The sequence below is a fragment of the Scardinius erythrophthalmus genome (assembly GCF_964197995.2).
Source record: "Scardinius erythrophthalmus genome assembly, chromosome: 4".
Lineage (NCBI taxonomy): Eukaryota > Metazoa > Chordata > Actinopteri > Cypriniformes > Leuciscidae > Scardinius > Scardinius erythrophthalmus.
In genome coordinates this window covers 41,757,806-41,777,451 of record NC_138224.1, presented here as the reverse complement: position 1 = coordinate 41,777,451, position 19,646 = coordinate 41,757,806, and the positions used below count along the sequence as shown (strand labels likewise).

Below are 19,646 nucleotides of genomic sequence, written 5' to 3'. Positions count from 1 at the left end.
AAACATGACTGTCAATCTCCCTCGGACTGGGGCTCCATGCAAGATCTCACCTCGTGGGGTCTCAATGATCCTAAGAAAGGTGAGAAATCAGCCCAGAACTACACGGGAGGAGCTGGTCAATGACCTGAAAAGAGCTGGGACCACCATTTCCAAGGTTACTGTTGGTAATACACAAAGACGTCATGGTTTGAAATCATGCATGGCACGGAAGGTTCCCCTGCTTAAACCAGCACATGTCAAGGCCCGTCTTAAGTTTGCCAATGACTATTTGGATGATCCAGAGGAGTCATTGGAGAAAGTCATGTGGTCAGATGAGACCAAAATAGAACTTTTTGGTCATAATTCCACTAAACGTGTTTGGAGGAAGAAGAATGATGAGTACCATCCCAAGAACACCATCCCTACTGTGAAGCATGGGGGTGGTAGCATCATGCTTTGGGGGTGTTTTTCTGCACATGGGACAGGGCGACTGCACTGTATTAAGGAGAGGATGACCGGGGCCATGTATTGCGAGATTTTGGGGAACAACCTCCTTCCCTCAGTTAGAGCATTGAAGATGGGTCGAGGCTGGGTCTTCCAACATGACAATGACCCGAAGCACACAGCCAGGATAACCAAGGAGTGGCTCTATAAGAAGCATATCGAGGTTCTGGCATGGCCTAGCCAGTCTCCAGACCTAAACCCAATAGAGAATCTTTGGAGGGAGCTCAAACTCCGTGTTTCTCAGCGACAGCCCAGAAACCTGACTGATCTAGAGAAGATCTGTGTGGAGGGAGTGGGCCAAAATCCCTCCTGCAGTGTGTGCAAACCTGGTGAAAAACTACAGGAAACGTTTGACCTCTGTAATTGCAAACAAAGGCTACTGTACCAAATATTAACATTGATTTTCTCAGGTGTTCAAATACGTATTTGCAGCTGTATCATACAAATAAATAGCTGAAAAATCATACATTGTGATTTCTGGATTTTTTTTTTTTTTAGATTGTCTCTCACAGTGGACATGCACCTACGATGACAATTTCAGACCCCTCCATGATTTCTAAGTGGGAGAACTTGCAAAATAGCAGGGTGTTCAAATACTTATTTTACTCACTGTATATATATATATAGTAACTTTTCAATCACAATTTTAACCAGAAAAATCTAAAATGTATTCCCAAAATCGTGCAGCCCTATATTTTCCACCTGATAGGGCCAATAAGGGAGGGTCTCTGTCTTTCTCAGGTGTGAAACACATCAATATTCATGATGATTCACACCTCCTCTCATCAAGCTTTCTTACACAAAACATGTCTTACAAATTTTAAATCAATATATAATTTTATCTGAATCAGTAAGCAGGATGATTTTCACATAATTTTGAAGCAAATATTCTAGTCTACGTGATACAATTTTCAAAAGTCTTGTGAAGAAATAATCAGTATGGGTTTCATGACCTTATTTCAGTGACAATTTATTTGTATTTTTTCACAAACCACGCATAAACGTCATTATCTCAAAACTACAAACTTTTAAATACATGCTGCTTACATATTTTTGTATTTTTGCAGAGTTTGTGCTGAATACAGTGTAATCAGACTTTAGCCATGAAAATTTCACAAGTAACAGAAATAAGCACAAATGTCAAAGCATGTCAGAACACCTCAAAACACCTCAAACCTCAGAAGATTAAAGCAAGGGGAGTACAATTTTACGCTACCGGACTATCGAGGAGGCCTACTGTAAGGCCTACAGCTTCTACAACAGAGTCTCTAACATTAAATGCCTCACTTTTGGAGGCATCTGATAGGGAGGACTGCAGATAGTAGCAGTAATCTCTCACAGACCGGACCATAGAGACGGGCATCCTGGAGAGTAGATCTCAGCAGCGCTTTCTAACCCTTGCAAACGAGGGGGGTAACTCTACTCGATCCTGGATCTACACAGTGCCTGTAGAGGCTGGGCACTCTAAAAAGGGGATCTCTAGAGTTGACATTGCCAAGAGGCAGTGTACTCAGCAGAAGTGCTATCGACCCTTTAAAGCAAGGGGAGTACAATCTTATGCTACCGGACTATCGAGGAGGCCTATTGTAAGTCCTACAGCTTTGAATGCCACAGGCGTCAGCCCGGGGAGTGCTTTTGCTCTAAGGGAGCATACTCAAACATCCCAACTGGGAGGGACTAACTAATCTGTCTCTGAGTCTGGGTGGTGAAGGATGATAACATACGAGCTATGGTTAGCAAAGTACTCTAATTAATGACCCTATCAGCATGACCCAGAGGAATGTATCAGGGTCAAGGCCTATTATCTTGTATTTTTTACAAGACAGATTTTATATTCTCTACTAAACCCATGGAAGTGGAGACCTCAGTAACTGGTCAACGGCATTCAACCTTATGATTTGAATTCTTTCATTCAAGGGGCTCAGAGGAAAAATCATTTTTCAACTTAAGGAACCTTGCTGGATATACCAGCTACTATACTCGATGCTGTAAAGGGTGGAGGCCTGAGCATTCTGCTTCTTACTTTCTAGAGAGAAAGGCCTGTCAACACCCATGAGATATCTGCATGGGAGGCTTTTTGAAGATAGCCTGCTACCTATGCTGCTATCTACCCTGTAATACCACTAGCATTTTTCACCTAATGCAAAAGGCGGGCTTTGTCGGAAGTTCAAAGCTATAATCTCAAAACGACTCTCTATAGTGAGAGGAGAACTACTGCTGTAGTACAAGGTGGCTATCAAGGTGGCCCGACAAGGGCCAACGCTTGATTTTGTAGTTCTATCTGGAGCTTGACAGAGCGATGGCCTTAGTAGAATAACTCCAACAGGGAGGAAGCCATCTCACACAGAAATGTCTGTTTGATGCTCGGATGAACGCTGGCCTCACTAGAAATTTTCCATATAATAAAGCCAACCTGTTCACTAACACAGATTGGCACTACCCACTATATAAACCTGACGACTCTAAATAAGAGGAGGCTTATGGGAAAGGTATGCATAGCCTACCTAGATATGGGAACTTCAGGGCCCTATTTTTACCTATCCTATAAAAACCCTACCTAACACATACCTAATACTTTTTAACAGGGTCTACTGTCCAACCTTACTAAAAATTCTTGTACAGGGAGGAGACCTGCAGAGCTCAACCTGGTGCCTGTAGAGCGATGGCCTAAACGAAATTCAAAAAATGGATGCCTATCACCATTAGGAACTTGAAAGTGTGTACTTACTACCAAACCTGTCGCCAGACCTACGTTTTTCCTGCACTCTTTTGATTGATAGGATATCAGCCCTGATCATCGGTTGTTTTTAAACCAGTCAGTCAATAAATGGGAGAAGAAACAAAAGAACTCAAATATATAAAATATATAACATATTTTATTGTAAGTTTAAAAGTAATATATTAATTTACTAATTACTTGAATGAAGTACATAACGTACCCCCCAACACTGCTCACGACACTAGAAGTGTGACAGCCGGCTTTCTGTGCACACGCCTCAGAAAATTGCATGTCAGAAGTTTAAACCAACAAGGTTTTAAAACCCATGCAAATAATAAACTTTAATGATGAAAAATAACTGCGATGTCATGTTAGCATGAGTGCGATAGAAATGATAATCAAAAACACACAGATGATTTGTTTGTTGTTACTGATGTATCTGAAGCTTGAGCTGTAAAGGCACAGCCCTTTTCTGGAAATGTTTAATGAGTAATTCTGTCTCTTGTCTACAGTACTGGTTATTGTCTTACCTGAGGTTGAAGATCTCTTTTCCATCACTGAAGGTGACAGGGAGTTTCATGGATTTATCACTCTTCATAGACATATAGCTGGGCTCTGGAGATGTTGCTCTCTGGTTCTGAACAACATCTCCCTCCTCTCTCTCCTCGTAGAGACTTGATGTTCTCCTACAATTTAATTAGGATTTTAAGCCCTTTAGAAACACTGACAACATTAATGATACATAAGTGGAAAATAATAAACAATTCTAATAAACAATATCATTCTGCCGAATTTCAGACAATCAACAAGAAAACAAGAAAATATATATTTTTACCTTTTCTGGAAAGGGGGGTGGGAAGCAGCAGGTTATTTTTCATTTAAAGAAACACTCATGCACAAAAAGTGCATTTAGAACATGGAATAATAAGTGATTTGTAGCATATTTTGACACATACACATTCTGGGGACAACTGAGACTTACATCTTGTAAAAAAAAAAAAAAAAGGCCATAGTAGGTCCTCTTTAAAGGGATAGTTCACCCAAAAAATTTAATTATCCCATAATTTACTCACCCACAAGCCATCCTAGGTGTACATGACTTTATTATTTCAGCCAAACACAATCAGAGTTATGTAAAAAAATACCTTGTCTCTTCTAGGGTTGGGTACCGAAACCGGGCACCGATATAGAGCCGGTATCTAAGTAACCGGTATGTAACTGGACCGAATCAAAACGCAGATTTCAGTGCCACTTAATGCCTCAGCTGTCGGTTGAAATAACTGCCCTCTGATTCTCCGAAAAGGACGTAAGAAACATCATCATTGCATGTGATTGCTAGTTAACCCTTTGACGCATATGATTGTTCACAATGGTGTGCTTATACTTCAGATCGCGTGATCATCAACTTCTAAATTCAAATCTGTGTTCACGCGTTGGCTGGCGCTGAGCCAACGCGCTCAGCGTTGTGTCATGACAACTATTCAGTGTTTTCAACCACACAAGCTTTATTTTAGGTTTCAGACATTAAAATACACAAGTACTAGTAAAACAACATTTATAGTTCGTAAAATACATATTGATGTCTGTGGAAGCGGCAATAACAATCCTTTAAATTATAAATTAATGACGTGTTTCGACATTGTGTAGGTAACTATAAAATTGACTCTATTCTTCTCGCACTTCGCCAGCCACTTACTTGTGTATTTGGGAGTTTATTTGTTATTGGATTTTCAGGTGAGATTCTCAATTAATTCAGTTAACGTATGCTCTGAGGCAAAGTCCTTCTAAAACTTTTTAGAGTGGCGTACCCCCTTGGTGTGACATCCTTCTGCATACCCCCTTCTCTGCAGTCACACCTTTTTCAGTAATGCCGAGTACACACTGCACAATTTTCAAAGTTAGGTCACTGTTCTTTTCACTCTGCACAACTATCTGGGGCAGTATTCAGTTGCTGCTGTGTTCACACTGCACGATTGATCAGCGACAGGAGGTTTCCCACTGCATGACTTTACAAAAGAAAGAATCGCAGACAACTTGTGTCTTGTCCTCAAACTACGTTTCACAACCAAACACACACAAGAAGTGATAAGGAAATAACGCAAGTTCATGGGTGTGTAAGACCGGAGCTCTCGCACAAGAATGAAATTGTTATTAAAAATTATAGCCTGCAAGAAGCTTGCGATCCAAATTGTCTGTGTGCTGATTTGTAGCAAAAAGGAGAAAAAGAAAAGATTTTGCAGGAGGAAATGGTTGGGGAGACGAGGGGAACAAAGATTGTGTGTTCTGCAAAGAGAGTTGGGGGTAAATATATAATTTTGCAATGTGCTGCTGTTGCTGCTGGTCAAGCAAATGTGTGTGCTTTGTTTATCTTTGTTATAATTGTAAATATATATATTAAAATACTGATATTCTGATCTATAACTCCTCGCCGAACATCCCGCTGTTCTGTTTTTTGCTCTCTTATTGGCTGTAGATCATCGCCAATGTAGTTCCCTTTCAAGGGAACTCGAGCTGCGTTTGAGACGCGGTGGTAACGCCCTGCGTGATTGCGTCGTGAAGCACGTGTATAATCAGTCCAATGGAAAGACGAGACGTCATAGGCGGATGACGTCATCGACCAGGAAACTGTAAGGCAGCTCCCGTGACACAGATCGCGTTAGCTTCTGTTCCTTCAGCAAGCGCTCTCTGTATATCTGTCCTTGTCTATTTACTGTTGTCTGTCAGAGTTCAAGCACACACACACACATATATATATATATATATATATATTAGGGCTGTCAATCGATTAAAATTTTTAATCGTGATTAATCGCATGATTGTCATGAGTTAACTCGCGATTAATCACACATTTTTTTTATTTGTTCTAAATGTACCTTAAATTAATACTTTTCAAGTTTGTAATACTCTAATCAATGTGGGCATGGATAAATATGGATGCTTTATGCAAATGTATGTTTATTATTGAAACCATAGTCAACATAGAGCATGAAGAGACATGTTTCAAAGGTCATAGATGTTTTTCAAAGAACTAGTTCATGTCTATTAGACACATGTAGAAAGAACAAAGAAATACCAGGTTCCCATTACTTCTCTTTCTTTGCACTGAGCAATTAACACAAACATGTTTAGATTTTTGCATGACAGGGCAGCTCTTCTGAAAATGCTAAATGTACATTTATTATTTATTATTACATTATAGTTTGTCTCTCTCTGTGCCCATTTTGATGAAGCTAAATTCTCAATAAAACTGTTTTCATTGGTATATTTTGCTGTTTCTGTTGTCAAACAATGCAATGAATATGAAATGGTGACTGAAACGCGACCCATTAAGACATAACCAGCTCTCCCTTCCAAGATGTTAATCTGCAAAAAAATCCTGATAATCGAGCCGTCGTCTGGTGAAATCAAATACACATAAAATAAAGACAATATCTGTGCTCTGATTTCGGCTATACTTGCATGTAAAATTAGAGAAGCAACATAAATTCTGTGTTTAACTGAATTAAAGCGCTGCTCCTCTCTCCATTGCGAGACGCAGAGAGAGAGAGAGAGAGAGAGAGAGAGAGAGGCGCGCGCGTGATGAGAGAGCAGTACCGGCGGATTGCGGTAGATTCAGTACCGGTAGATTCTCAGAAACTAAATAAGGTTTGGGCGCTTTGTTGAAGGGAAAAAAAAATCGCTAAATGGGTCTGCAATGTCGCTAAGTTGGCAACACTGTGTATCTCCATTTCTCCAACTAGGTTTTGGGCCATGGGTTAAACAGAAAATATGCGCTGCGTTAATCGAGCTTTAAAAAAATTAGTGCCGTTAATATGATTTTGCGTTAACGCGTTATTAACGCGCTAACTTTGACAGCCCTAATATATATATATATAAATAAATATATAATGGCGAGCAAGCAAGATTTTAAGCAATGTGTTGTTCCCTGCCCTCGTTACATCACGGGTGGTGACACACATCAGCTTTGTGTTGCTTGTTTGGGAGTGGAGCATGCCCAGTCAGTTCTCGAGGGAGCTGACTGTGAGCATTGCGTAAAGCTGTCCATGCGGACGCTCTGCTCTCGCCGGGCGTTCTTTGAGGAGGCTCTCATCTTGGGGTTCGCATATGGATTTAGTAGCGGGGTTTGAGACGGGCACCGGCCTTTTTCAACCCTTACCCACTGAATCCAGTGCCTCTGCCCAGGAAGGAGCCCGCTCTGCGGCTTCCCCTTCCCAGGTTGAGGCACCAATGTTGTGGCTATCCAGTTCTGAGGAATTGGATGTCGTCAGTGTTGATACAGAAAGGGAATATGAGTCCTCGCCAGCTTATTCCCATGTTGATGAGGAGCTTATGGAGGATTTGACTCATGCTGTTGCTAAATTAAATATTGACTGGCCAGCAGATGAAGTTGAGAGTGAATCAAATCGAAAGAGTTTATCACCGAGGTGTCGAGATCGTGGAATAAACCAGTGTCATTCAGAGTACATAATCCACAGATAGCTAACTATAGTAAAATAAAAGATATTTCTCACTATGGTTATTTGACAATGCCTCCGGCGGAAGAGACACTTGCGAGCCATCTCTCCCCCGAGACAGCGTCATCTCTGAAAGCCCCGACGTTACCCATCGAGATGTCGTTCTGTCTCACATAAAGAGGTTGGGGTTGCGGCTCAACACCAAGAAGAGTGTGCTCCTCCCAGCTCAGAGGACCACTTTTTTAGGTCTAATTTGGGATTCGACAACAATGCAAGCACGTATGTCTCCTGCACGTATTTCTGCGATTCTCACAGCCGTAAAGGGGGTAAAACTAGGCCAGTCACTCACTGTGAAACAGTTTCAGAGACTGTTGGGGCTCATGGCAGCTGCGTCCAAAGTAATCACTTTTGGCCTTCTGTACATGAGACCTCTGCAGTGGTGGCTCAGGACCAAGGGGTTTTCTCCGAGGGGAAATCCATTTCGCACGATCAAGGTCACGCGGCGATGCCTTCATGCCTTGGTCATGTGGAAGAAACCTTGGTTCCTCGCCCAGGGCCCAGTGCTGGGGGCTTCTTGTCGACGCGTAATGCTTTCGGCGGATGCTTCCCTCACGGGATGGGGGGCGGTCATGAGTGGCACTCGGCGAAAGGTCTTTGGCAGAACCATCAACGTTCTTGGCACATAAATCGGCTAGAAATGATGGCGGTATTCCGAGCTCTCAAATACTTCCTGCCAGACCTGAGAGGTTGCCATATGCTTGTCCGCACGGACAACACATCGGTGGTCTCTTATATCAACCATCAAGGGGGTCTGAGGTCACGTCATTTATGCAGGCAGGCCCATCAGATCCTCCTATGGGCCCAGGGGAAATTGCTGTCACTGAGGGCAGTATATATTCCGGGGCATCAGAATCTGGGAGTGGATATCCTGTCGAGGCAGGGGCTGAGGCCCGGGGAGTGGAGACTTCACCCCGAGGTGGTGGAGCTCCTTTGGGAGAAATTTGGTCAAGCTCAAGTCGATCTGTTTGCATCATCAGAGACGTCACATTGTCCCATGTGGTTCTCCCTAACGCACCCAGCTCCTCTCGGACTGGATGCGATGGTGCAGGTGTGGCCGAGGTTACACCTGTATGCATTTCCCCCAATATCAATGCTTCCGGGTGTTCTGGAGAGGGTTCGCCGGGAAGGGGTCCGTCTGTTACAGGCAGCCCCTCACTGGCCATCTTTAGTGTGGTTCTCGGACTTAGTGTCTCCTCTGGACAGCTCTCCCCTGGAGATTCCTGTCAGGAGGGACCTGCTGTCCCAAGCAGGGGGCACAATATTTCACCCCAATCCGGAGTTGTGGAAACTGTGGGCCTGGCCTCTGAGGGGGCCCGGCTTATAGAATCCGGTCTCTCAACTGAGGTCGTTGAGACCATTCTCCATTCCAGAGCACCTTCCACGAGAAAACTTTATGCACTGAAATGGAAATTATTCTCTACCTGGTGTGGTGTACGTCACCTAGATCCTGTTAACTGCCCTGTTGGTTCAGTTCTTGATTTTTTGCAAGACCGATTCTCTGCTGGATTATCACCTTCTACCTTGAAAGTATATGTGGCGGCTATATCGGCCTACAACACCCCTCTAGGGGGCACTTCTCTTGGGAGAGATCCACTAATTATTTGTTTTCTCCGTGGTACATTGAGGTTGAGACCTGCATTGCACTCTAAAGCACCGGCTTGAGATTTGGCCATTGTATTTGAGGGTCTGGCCTTGGCTCCCTTCGAGCCCATTGAAGAGGTTTCAGAAAAGTTCCTCACTCTAAAAACTTTATTTCTTCTCGCTATTTCTTCTATTAAGAGAATTAGAGATTTGCAAGCCTTGTCGGTTGCTCCTTCATGTTTGGAGTTTGCACCTGGTGTGGTGAAGGCATTTCTTCACCCTAGACCGGGTTACATCCCTAAGGTCCCTACTAGTGTTGCGGGGCCAACAGTGCTGCAGGCCTTTTATCCTCCACCATTTAATACCCCAGATCAGGAAAATCTTAATCTGTTATGTCCTGTGCGGGCTTTGGATGCTTACGTCCACAGAGCTGCCCTGTGGCGTAAATCAGAAAAATTGTTTGTCTGCTTTGGGTCAACTAGGAAAGGTTGCCCTGCATCTAAACAGGTGATGAGCAAGTGGGTAGTTGAGGCTATTTGAAGCGGCCGGACAGCCTTCACCTTTGGCTGTTCGGGCTCATTCCACGAGGAGTATGACTGCCTCTAAGGCTTTAATTTCAGGAGTTTCTCTTCAAGATGTTTGTAATGCGGCGGGCTGGTCCTCACCACATACATTTGTCAGATTTTATGATCTAGACCTCTCCACTCCTGAGGCCAGGTTGCTTGCTTCTTAGTGTGCTCAAGGACTTCACACAGAACGAGCATTTGGCATTATGGCGTAGTGGGTATGGGGTTCCCACCGCGTCTCAAACGCAGCTCGAGTTCCCTTGAAAGGGAACGTCTCAGGTTACGTATGTAACCCTGGTTCCCTGATAGGGAACGAGATGCTGCGTTCGCCTGCCATACTTCCTGCATGCCCTGATCGACTTGCTTCAGGCTTTTCAGAAGCTAATGCAATCTGTGTCACGGGGGCTGCCTTATAGTTTCCTGGTCGATGACGTCATCGGCCTATGACGTCTCGTCTTTCCATTGGACTGATTATACACGTGCTTCACGATGCAATCAAGCAGGGCATTCCCACCGCGTCTCAAACGCAGCGTCTCGTTCCCTATCAGGGAACCAGGGTTACATACGTAACCTGAGACGGTTTCAGTCAGAACACATTCAAACAGCAGGATTTTGTATCACCGACAGGTCCAGATATTTAGCATGGCAAATATCTCACAGGCATCGGCAACTTGTCAACGATTCTTTCAGATAACGTCTTTGATAATGCACACTGCGTGATTGTCACTCGTGTGAACGAGCACCGATTTGCTTATGATTTCGGGCATTTGTCTGCAATCTCCCAAAACCTGTCGGCGAGCAAAAATCTGGCCTAAAATCGTTCAGTGTGAACTCGGCATAAGTGACAATAGTTGCCCCCATAAATCAATTTTTCCCAGTGCATTTTTTTACCTTTACAAATACCTCTATAAAAAAAATAATGCTTTAAATAAATACAAAAATGTTCAATAGAGAAATAGGCAATGATGGTAAAAACGAAATTATGCTTTTAAATATTAAATTAAAACCGCCAGTAGGTGGTGGCAAGTCACTGTCTTTACGAGTGAGTCATCGAGTCATTCATTCAGTAATGAAGCAAGTAGCTCTAATTATGAATGAATCATTGACTCACAATTGTTCAAAGCTGCAGATTCGTTCACAAACACTGCTGTGTGCTGCAGTTCTGCTGTGGCTTTCGTTTTGTGGTTTACTATTTTGTTGCAAAAAATACTGACAATACTGTGTTTATGTTCTGTGTAATGAACATTACTTAATATTAATACCTTTCGTTTAATTTAACTGTTGTATAAAATCAATGTCACATTTGCAATCGTGTGGATATTCGTATAATGTGATCAACATTAAACACAGGAACTCACACAGGGTATGTTTTTGTATTGAATAGAGATTGAATCTTAAATCGATCTCTATGCAGTCTGTGTCTATATTTGTTCTTTGTGCTAGTAAGTGCTAAATCCCCACTTTTACAAAGGTACACTGTCGAGAACGGCAGTATAGTGCGAGTTACCAACCCTTACGAAAAAGAAGTTTATTCAAGTGTGCTATTAGTGTACTTCTTTTAAACTTAAAATAAGAAAGTATACTTTCAGTCTAATTTTTATATTCTTCTCAGAAATATACTTTATGTACTTCTCAGAAATATACTTCAAATTCCACTTAAGTATACTTGACTTATACTGACAGAAAAGTCTAAGTATATTTGGCCTATACTTGTTGATCGAGATATACTTAAAAGTATAATAAAGTATTCTAAGTATTCTTGGCTTGTACTTGTGTTTACTATTTTGATTGAGTAGCCTATTAAATACTTTTTTAAAAACATAATATTACACACTGTCTTATAAACTAACATGTTCAGCTTTATCAAACTTTCGGGTGGAATAGCTTATAGAGTAAATAAAATAAGCATGGAAAATAAGTTTATTCAAGTGTTCTATTAGTATACTTTTCAACTAAAAAGAAGAAAGTTTACTTTCAGTCTAAATTTTATATACTTCTCAAAAATATACTTAATTACACTTAAGTGTACTTGACTTATACTGAGAGAAAAGTCCAAGAATATTTGGCCTATACTTGTACTCAATCTTTTGATCGAGATATACTTAAAAGTTTAATTATTCAAAGTATACTTGGCTTGTAGTTGTGTTAACTCTTTTGCGTATCTGAATTTTTGTGTAGGCTAGTCCACTGGTGTGCATATGAATTTACTTTAATTCAACTTATCCCCACCATTGACTGAAGTAGGGGGCGCTATGACACATCTTCTAGTACAGAATATCCAGATCAAAACACAGGAGAAGAAGAAACTGAACCAAGCGATAGAAGATTGCTCACTCAAATGTAAAATAATGTGATCATCAAACATTAAACAGCTTGTAAATCAAAACTGCTTAATGTTTCCAAATGAAATGAAGCGTAGGCCTAACCCATGAAGAGAAAACGACTAAAGCTGTGGGGGTGTTGGATCTACTCCATCTGTGTTTGATCATCGTTCAGAATCTGATCAAGGCGTAGTCTTTGACAAAAATGTGATTTTCTCAACTATTTTGTTTAAAATGTTGCCTTTCTTTATGAAACTTACCGACATTCAAGTGTTGATAAAAAAGAATGCATAAAGCTAATAAAATGTTTTTAAAATTAGTAGAGTCAAAGGTATTTTTCAAGTATAAAAAATAACATTTGAACATAAGTAGTATAGGGGCCTACTGCAAGTGCAAAAATTGTATATAAATAGTAAACTATAAGTATAATGTTAAGTTCACTTAAAGAAAACTTGTAGTATAAAACTACTAAACTAGTAGTTTACTGAGAGTACATTAAAAGAAAACTTGTAGTATAAAACGTACTCGGTTACAAACGTAACCTTGGTTCTCTCTAGAAGAGGGAACGAGTACTGCGTTTTATCAAAACGCTACGGGAAAAGTCTCTTTTCACGAAACTGAAGCAAAAATTATCCTTTAATTTTTCATATATGTAAAACGCGTTGCGGCAGCAGCAGACAGCTGAAGCAAGACGGCTTGTCTGCTCATTGGCTGCTCTGCGGCAACTGCATAAGCCTATCGAGCGCAGGCTGATGCAACATCAGACCAATGAGGGCGCTTCGCGCCCTCCTCGCCACTTCCCGCCGAGACGGCGTGGCTTACCTCTATAAAAGGAGCTCGAGAAGGCTGACTCACTTTATTTTGATCGCCGAAGCGAACCAGAGTGAACCAAACGCACAGCAAGGGAACGCAGTACTCGTTCCCTCTTCTAGAGAGAACCGAGGTTACGTTAGTAACCGAGTACGTTCTCTTATGAGAGTTCTCTCGTACTGCGTTTTATCAAAACGCTACGGGAACCCCTTGCAAAACGCCGCGCGTGCTGGGATAAAAACACTGATCACCGGAAGCTATTTCAGGCATACAGTGCATAATCACCAGATAGACTCACACAGAGTCAGGGAATAAGGGGGGGAAGCCTTAATTCCCTATACTGTAGCGTCCGCAGGCTTAACATGACCTCACAGGGAGAGTCTACAGGACAGGAGGGGTTTCCTCCGTCCTTATATAGACATGTCCACAGACGCGAATATGACATCACATAGCCAGGGTAGGGAGCCTGCACTAATGTGGGAAAACGTGGGTCTTACACAGTTCAGCCCAGTATAGTCGGTATAGTATTACACCGACAAAAGCTTAGCCTGTAAGGCGGGAACTTCTAGGTTATAAAACCTGATAAATGTAGACGGAGAGGCCCAGCCTGCCGCCGTACATATATCCTGTAAGGAAATCCCGCTGGACCAAGCCCACGAGGAGGCAACGCCTCTCGTAGAGTGCGCTCTGACTCCCAACGGGCATTGAATGCTCTTGGCAGTATAAGCCAGCGCTATGGCGTCAACTATCCATCTGGATAGACTTTGTTTCGAAACAGCCGTTCCTTTGGAACGTCCGCTGAACGAGACAAAGAGCTGCTCTGTCTGTCTAAAGGCAGCAGAGCGGGACATATAAGTTCTTAAAGCCCTAACAGGGCAAAGAAAACTTGAGTCCTCTTCCTCACTCGACGCCGGCAGGGCAGCCAGGGAAATGACCTGAGCCCGAAAAGGCGTGTTGAGGGATTTCGGCACATAGCCGTGCTTAGGTTTGAGTATGACTTTAAAGTCATTAGGACCAAACTCCAAGCACGTCGGGCTCACGGAGAGCGCGTGCAGATCGCCTATGCGCTTCACTGAAGCGAGAGCCATCAAAAACACTGTTTTGAAAGACAAATGTTTGAGGCTGATTGACTGGATAGGCTCGAAAGGGGCACCTTTCATGGCCGCCAGGACCGTAGAAAGGTCCCACATAGGGACTGACGGAGGTCTGGGTGGAGTCAGTCTCCTAGCTCCCCTGAGGAAGCGGATGACTAAATCATTCCTTCCTAGTGACTGACCCAGCGTTGAACCGGAGAACGCTGAAATAGCCGCCACATACACTTTGAACGTGGAAGGGGATCTGCCCTTATCCAACAGCTCTTGTAGGAAGGAGAGAACCTCCGTTACCTCACATTCGAGGGGTGAAAGGCTCCGAGCTGTACACCAGCCAGAGAAAACCGACCACTTTGAAGCGTAGAGTCGCCTGGTCGACGGCGCTCTAGCCTCCGTGATGGTATTCATGACTCCCTCTGCGAGACCAACGGGTATCCGTTGAGCGCCCACACATGAAGGGACCATAGTTCCGGGTGTGGGTGCCAGATCGAGCCCCTGGCCTGCGAGAGGAGATCTCTCCTCAACGGCACTGGCCATGGAGCGATGTCTGCTAACTGCATCAGAACTGGGAACCATGCCTGGTTCTTCCAGAAAGGTGCTACAACTAGCACTGGGCATTTCGTTTTCCTGACCCGTTCCAACACCTGAGGCAGGAGGGAGACGGGGGGAAAAGCGCATAGCGGGCAGCGCGGCCACCTTTGGGACAGCGCGCTGTCGGTCTTTGATAAGAATTGCCGGGCAGTGAGCGTTTTCGCGGGACGCGAATAGGTCCACCTCCGCTTTGCCGAATCTCTCCCACAACAGCCGGACTGTTTGTGGGTGTAGAGACCATTCGCCCGTAGGAACGTTGTCTGTCCGGGCCCACATTCAGCAGCCCGGGCACATGTACTGCTCTCAGCGAGCGTAGGTTGTGCTGAGCCCATAGCAGGATGCGTTTCGCCAGCCTGTACAGGGGTTTGGAATTCAGACCGCCCTGGCGATTTATGTAGGACACCACAGCCATGTTGTCCGAACGGACTATGACGTCTTGGTCCTTGATGTGGGGACAAAAACTCGTCAGCGCGTTGTGCACTGCCAGCATTTCTAGGCAGTTTATGTGTTGGAGCTTTTCCCGTTCCGACCATAGGCCGAAGGACGGTCTGCCCTCGAGCAGCGCTCCCCATAGCGAGGTGGATGCGTCCGTAGACACCATCCTCACCCTCGAGGAAGTCCCCAGGCTTACACCTGATTGGTACCAGTCGTTCGCCATCCAAGGTACCAGGGCTGTGACACAGTCCTGATCGACCTTGAGGCGTAAATGACCGGACACCCACGCTCTGCGCGGAACCCGCGCTTTCAACCAGAACTGCAGCGGGCGCATGCGGAGCAAGCCCAGCCGGAGAACTGACGATGCTGAGGCCATGAGACCCAGCATCCTTTGAAATTTTCTGAGCGGGGTGAAAGCGCCGCGGCGGAAAGACATCGCCGCGCGCTGAATGTTCAGCACGCGCTGTGGCGACAGCCGCGCTGTCATAGACTGTGAGTCCAGAACTATACCCAGAAACGGAATCGTTTGGCTGGGGTTCAATGAACTCTTTGCCCAATTGACCGTGATACCAAGATTCTCGAGGTAATCGAGTAAAATGGCTCTGTGCTCTATGAGCTGAGATCGTGATTGGGCTAGGATCAACCAGTCGTCCAAATAGTTCAGCACTCGCATGCCTCTGAGTCTGAGAGGAGCGAGCGCTGCGTCCATGCATTTCGTAAAAGTATGAGGTGCCAGGGACAAGCCGAAAGGCAGGACTGTATACTGGTATGTCTGACCCTCGAAGGCGAATCTCAAGAATCGCCTGTGATGTGACGCTATCTGTATTTGAAAATACGCGTCCTTCAGATCTATCGACATGAACCAGTCTTCTCGGCGAACATGCGCGAGAATTTTGCTGGTTGTGAGCATTTTGAAACGGCGTTTCACTAATACTCTGTTCAGTCGTCTTAGATCCAGAATGGGTCTGATACCGCCGTCCTTTTTGGGGACTAGAAAGTATCTGCTGTATATCCCCTGTTCGCTTTGAACTCGGGGAACAAGCTCTATCGCCCCTTTGCTTATCAGTTTTGATATTTCGGCGCGAAGTAGGTGTGCTATATTCAGCGGTACCGAAGTTTTGACGTGCGCTGTGAAGCGCGGAGGGCGTCGATAAAACTGTAGCGAGAAGCCTCTCTTTATAATGCCTAAGACCCAGTCCGAAACCCCTGGAAGCGCTGCCCATGCATCTGCATGGTTGGCTAAGGGCCGGATACAGAGCGCGCTCTGTTCGCCGTGCGACAGAGGTGCTACGGGGCTCACAAACATAGGCGTTATGCTTGCGGCATTTGAGGCGGGGGGCGCGCTTAATACAGCGGGCGGAGCGCTCGCCCTCGACCTTACAACAGTGTTTGACTGAGTGAGGGAGGGCTGCGCGAGCCCCGTGGGACTCATGTGTGCGAGTAGATGTGGGCTGGGAGCGGGCACATTTACTGCTTGGGGCGCGCCGCTTGTGTAAGCAGCGCACGCGCTCACAGGTCTCGTTTTTACAGAGAGCCTGTGATCTGATAGACATAGTGTTCGTGGGCACTGAGTAGTGGGCACTTTTACTATGTGGGGGGCGCAATCGACCTGAGTCGATTTTATTTGCGCGAGCCCTGCGTGCAGGGCTGTGCTTATGTGTATGGATGGGCACAGAGGAGTGGGCATCGACACTACATTTATAGCACCATCGGCCGTGGCCGGGACACCAGAAATCACACTCTTTTCGAGACATATCTGGGTAGCCGTAAAAACGGCTTTTGAGTGCAGGCAAGCGGGCACTTGTACAGGCTTGCGCTTTGCAGAGAACGCTGGGACAGCCGCGAAGCTTGGGGCTGAGACAGCGAGGCGCTTGGGTGGGAGGCCGGCCGCAACGGGACTCACACACCTGCGCTTTCCTAGGCGGGCTAGGACTTCTTCGGAGCCTCTGGTTTCACCACAATCCTCGGTCGCGGGGCGCCGGGCGCTCGATCGAGAGCGGGGTCTCGAGCTGCGCTGTTGAGGCTGCTGCGAAGAGGAGGCCGAAGGCGGGGGCTGAGGCTGTGAGGTTCGCGGGGTCCGTTTGTCTCGACCCGCCGCGGAACCAGAGCGCTTCGGTAGGAAGTGCTTGAAGGCTTGAGACGCTTTCTGGGCTTCGGTAAATCTCTCCACGTTCTCGGAGAGAGAAGAACCAAAGAGGCCAGCGGAAGACAGCGGGGCGTCGAGAAACGCGATGCGCTCGGAATCGGCCATCTCCGTGAGCGTCAGCCATAAGTGCCTCTCAGCGACAGTGGCGGAAGCCATACAGCGTCCCATGGCTTGTGCGGCAGCTTTGGTGGCTCGGAGCGTGAGGTCCGAAGCACTCCTCAAATCCGCAATACAGACAGCATCAGGTCCAACCTCGTCCCATTTACGGAGGAGATCACCCTGGAAAATCTGTAATGTAGCCATGGTGTGTAGCGCTGACGCGGCTTGCCCAGCGGCGGAGAATATTCGCGCGAGCAGCGTCGACGTCATGCGGCAGGCTTTTGAAGGCAACACCGGTTTAGTCCGCCGTCCAGCAGAGGGCGGGCACAGATGGGTCGCTATAGCCTGTTCCACCGGCAGCAGAGAGAGGTAGCCTCGTTCATTCGCCTTGTCCAGTGAGGAGAATGCAGGCGACACAGATGAGCGCGTACGCGCAGAGTAGGGCGCGTTCCAGGCCTTCGCAACTGTGGGCAGTGTGGGCAGCCGCCGTCAGCGAGCGCGAGCGCTGCATGGTCCTCACCGAGGCAGGAAACACAGATGACGTGGTCGTCTCCCCCGGCGAGTGGGGCTCTGCACGAGCCGCAGGATTTAGGCATCTTTAGAAAGACGCCGCTCTTTTAGGGGGTGAGTGCTACGAGAACACTCACACGCACACACAAAACAGAGCACAATAAAGGATATGGGCGTCGGAAAGCGCAGCAGGTACGGCTGTAGAAGGCGGCGTAGGCCAGCGGCTTCGAGGGCTCGTCCCGCTGAAGTGCTTGCTTCGAACGACGCTGCTTCCGTGATCCAGCGATGCGTGCGCTTCGCTGAAGAGATTAAAATCAAGTGAGTCAGCCTTCTCGAGCTCCTTCTAAGAGGTAAGCCACGCCCGTCTCGGCGGGAAGTGGCGAGGAGGGCGCGAAGCGCCCTCATTGGTCTGATGTTGCATCAGCCTGTGCTCGATAGGCTTATGCAGTTTCCGCAGAGCAGCCAATGAGCAGACAAGCCGTCTTGCTTCAGCTGTCTGCTGCTGCCGCAACGCGTTTTACATATATGAAAAATTAAAGGATAATTTTTGCTTCAGTGTTTCGTGAAAAGAGACTTTTCCCGTAGCGTTTTGATAAAACGCAGTACGAGAGAACTCTCGTAAGAGAACTACTAAAACTAGTAGTTTACTGAGAGTACATTAAAAGAAAACTTGTAGTATAAAACTACTAAAACTAGTAGTTTACTGAGAGTACACTTCAAAGTTGCTACAAGTATTAAAATAGTAAACTACTAGTATACTCATAAGTTCACTTGCAGTACAAATGAGAAACATAATTATGAACTAGTTGTGCACTTAAAGTTTACTACTGTTACACTTGTAGTACACTTAAACATATACTTTTATATACTTCAAGTGGGCCAATTTAGTCCCAAGCGGTATTAAAATAGTACACTTACAAGTTTACTACTAGTACATATTGACATTAGTATACTTACTACATAAAGTATACTTAAAAATATACTTGAACATTACTCAAGTATATTTCATAAAATTAACTTGAAGTATACTTTTTTTTCGTAAGGGAAGGCAGCGTAATCTGCACGCAACCTATCATATGCATGCTGCTTGTATGAATGCAGTCAGTTTTGACCGCAAAATATGAGGTAATTTGATTGGATGTCATGTTTTCACAGCATTTTACTTTTATTTAAGGTCGGGTAAAATGAAATGAATGGTAAAACTCTGCATTTTGTTCGCATACCCCCTTCTGTCACCCCATGTACCTCAGTTTGAATTTAAAATGTATTTAATTGTACCGTGCAATCATAACTTACAATATATACATTATTTTAATTTCATAATGGCCTTTAACATAATATTGTTGACCATACATGTAACGCTGTTACGTAATCAGGATACAAAAAAAGTAACTGTAATTCGTTACAGTTACTTCAAAAAACAAAGTAATCAGATTACATTTACATTTTGTAAAAAATGGGAATGCTATCAGGATTACAATGGTTTTATTTAAAACTTAAAAAAAATTGTATTTTAACATAATGATATATTAAGCACCAGGGGCGTAGCCATCATTTCAAAAGTTAGGGAGACAGAATATCAAGCGTTATACTTATACCTTTGTTGACATGTTTTTGCTTAATTGGCTTAATATGCTATTTATGTTTAAAGAAATAAAACAGAAAGAAAGAAAGAAAGAAAGAAAGAAAGATGTTCTGTACTATATATTGCACATAGTATTGTATATTGTACTGTATTGTACATTGTATACTATGTATATTGTACTGTACTGTATTATAC

At 44.8% G+C, this 19,646-nt stretch overlaps 1 protein-coding gene across 1 annotated transcript in view; it reads right to left on the bottom strand.

Annotated features, from left to right (window-relative positions):
• Positions 1-19,646, bottom strand: part of LOC308689670 (NACHT, LRR and PYD domains-containing protein 3-like) — a 54,119-nt gene that overhangs the window by 17,409 nt on the left and 17,064 nt on the right. Inside the window, exon 4 of the mRNA XM_081363504.1 lies at positions 3,733-3,888. Coding sequence (XP_081219630.1) covers positions 3,733-3,888 — 156 coding nt within the window. The remainder of the gene's footprint in view (positions 1-3,732; positions 3,889-19,646) is intronic.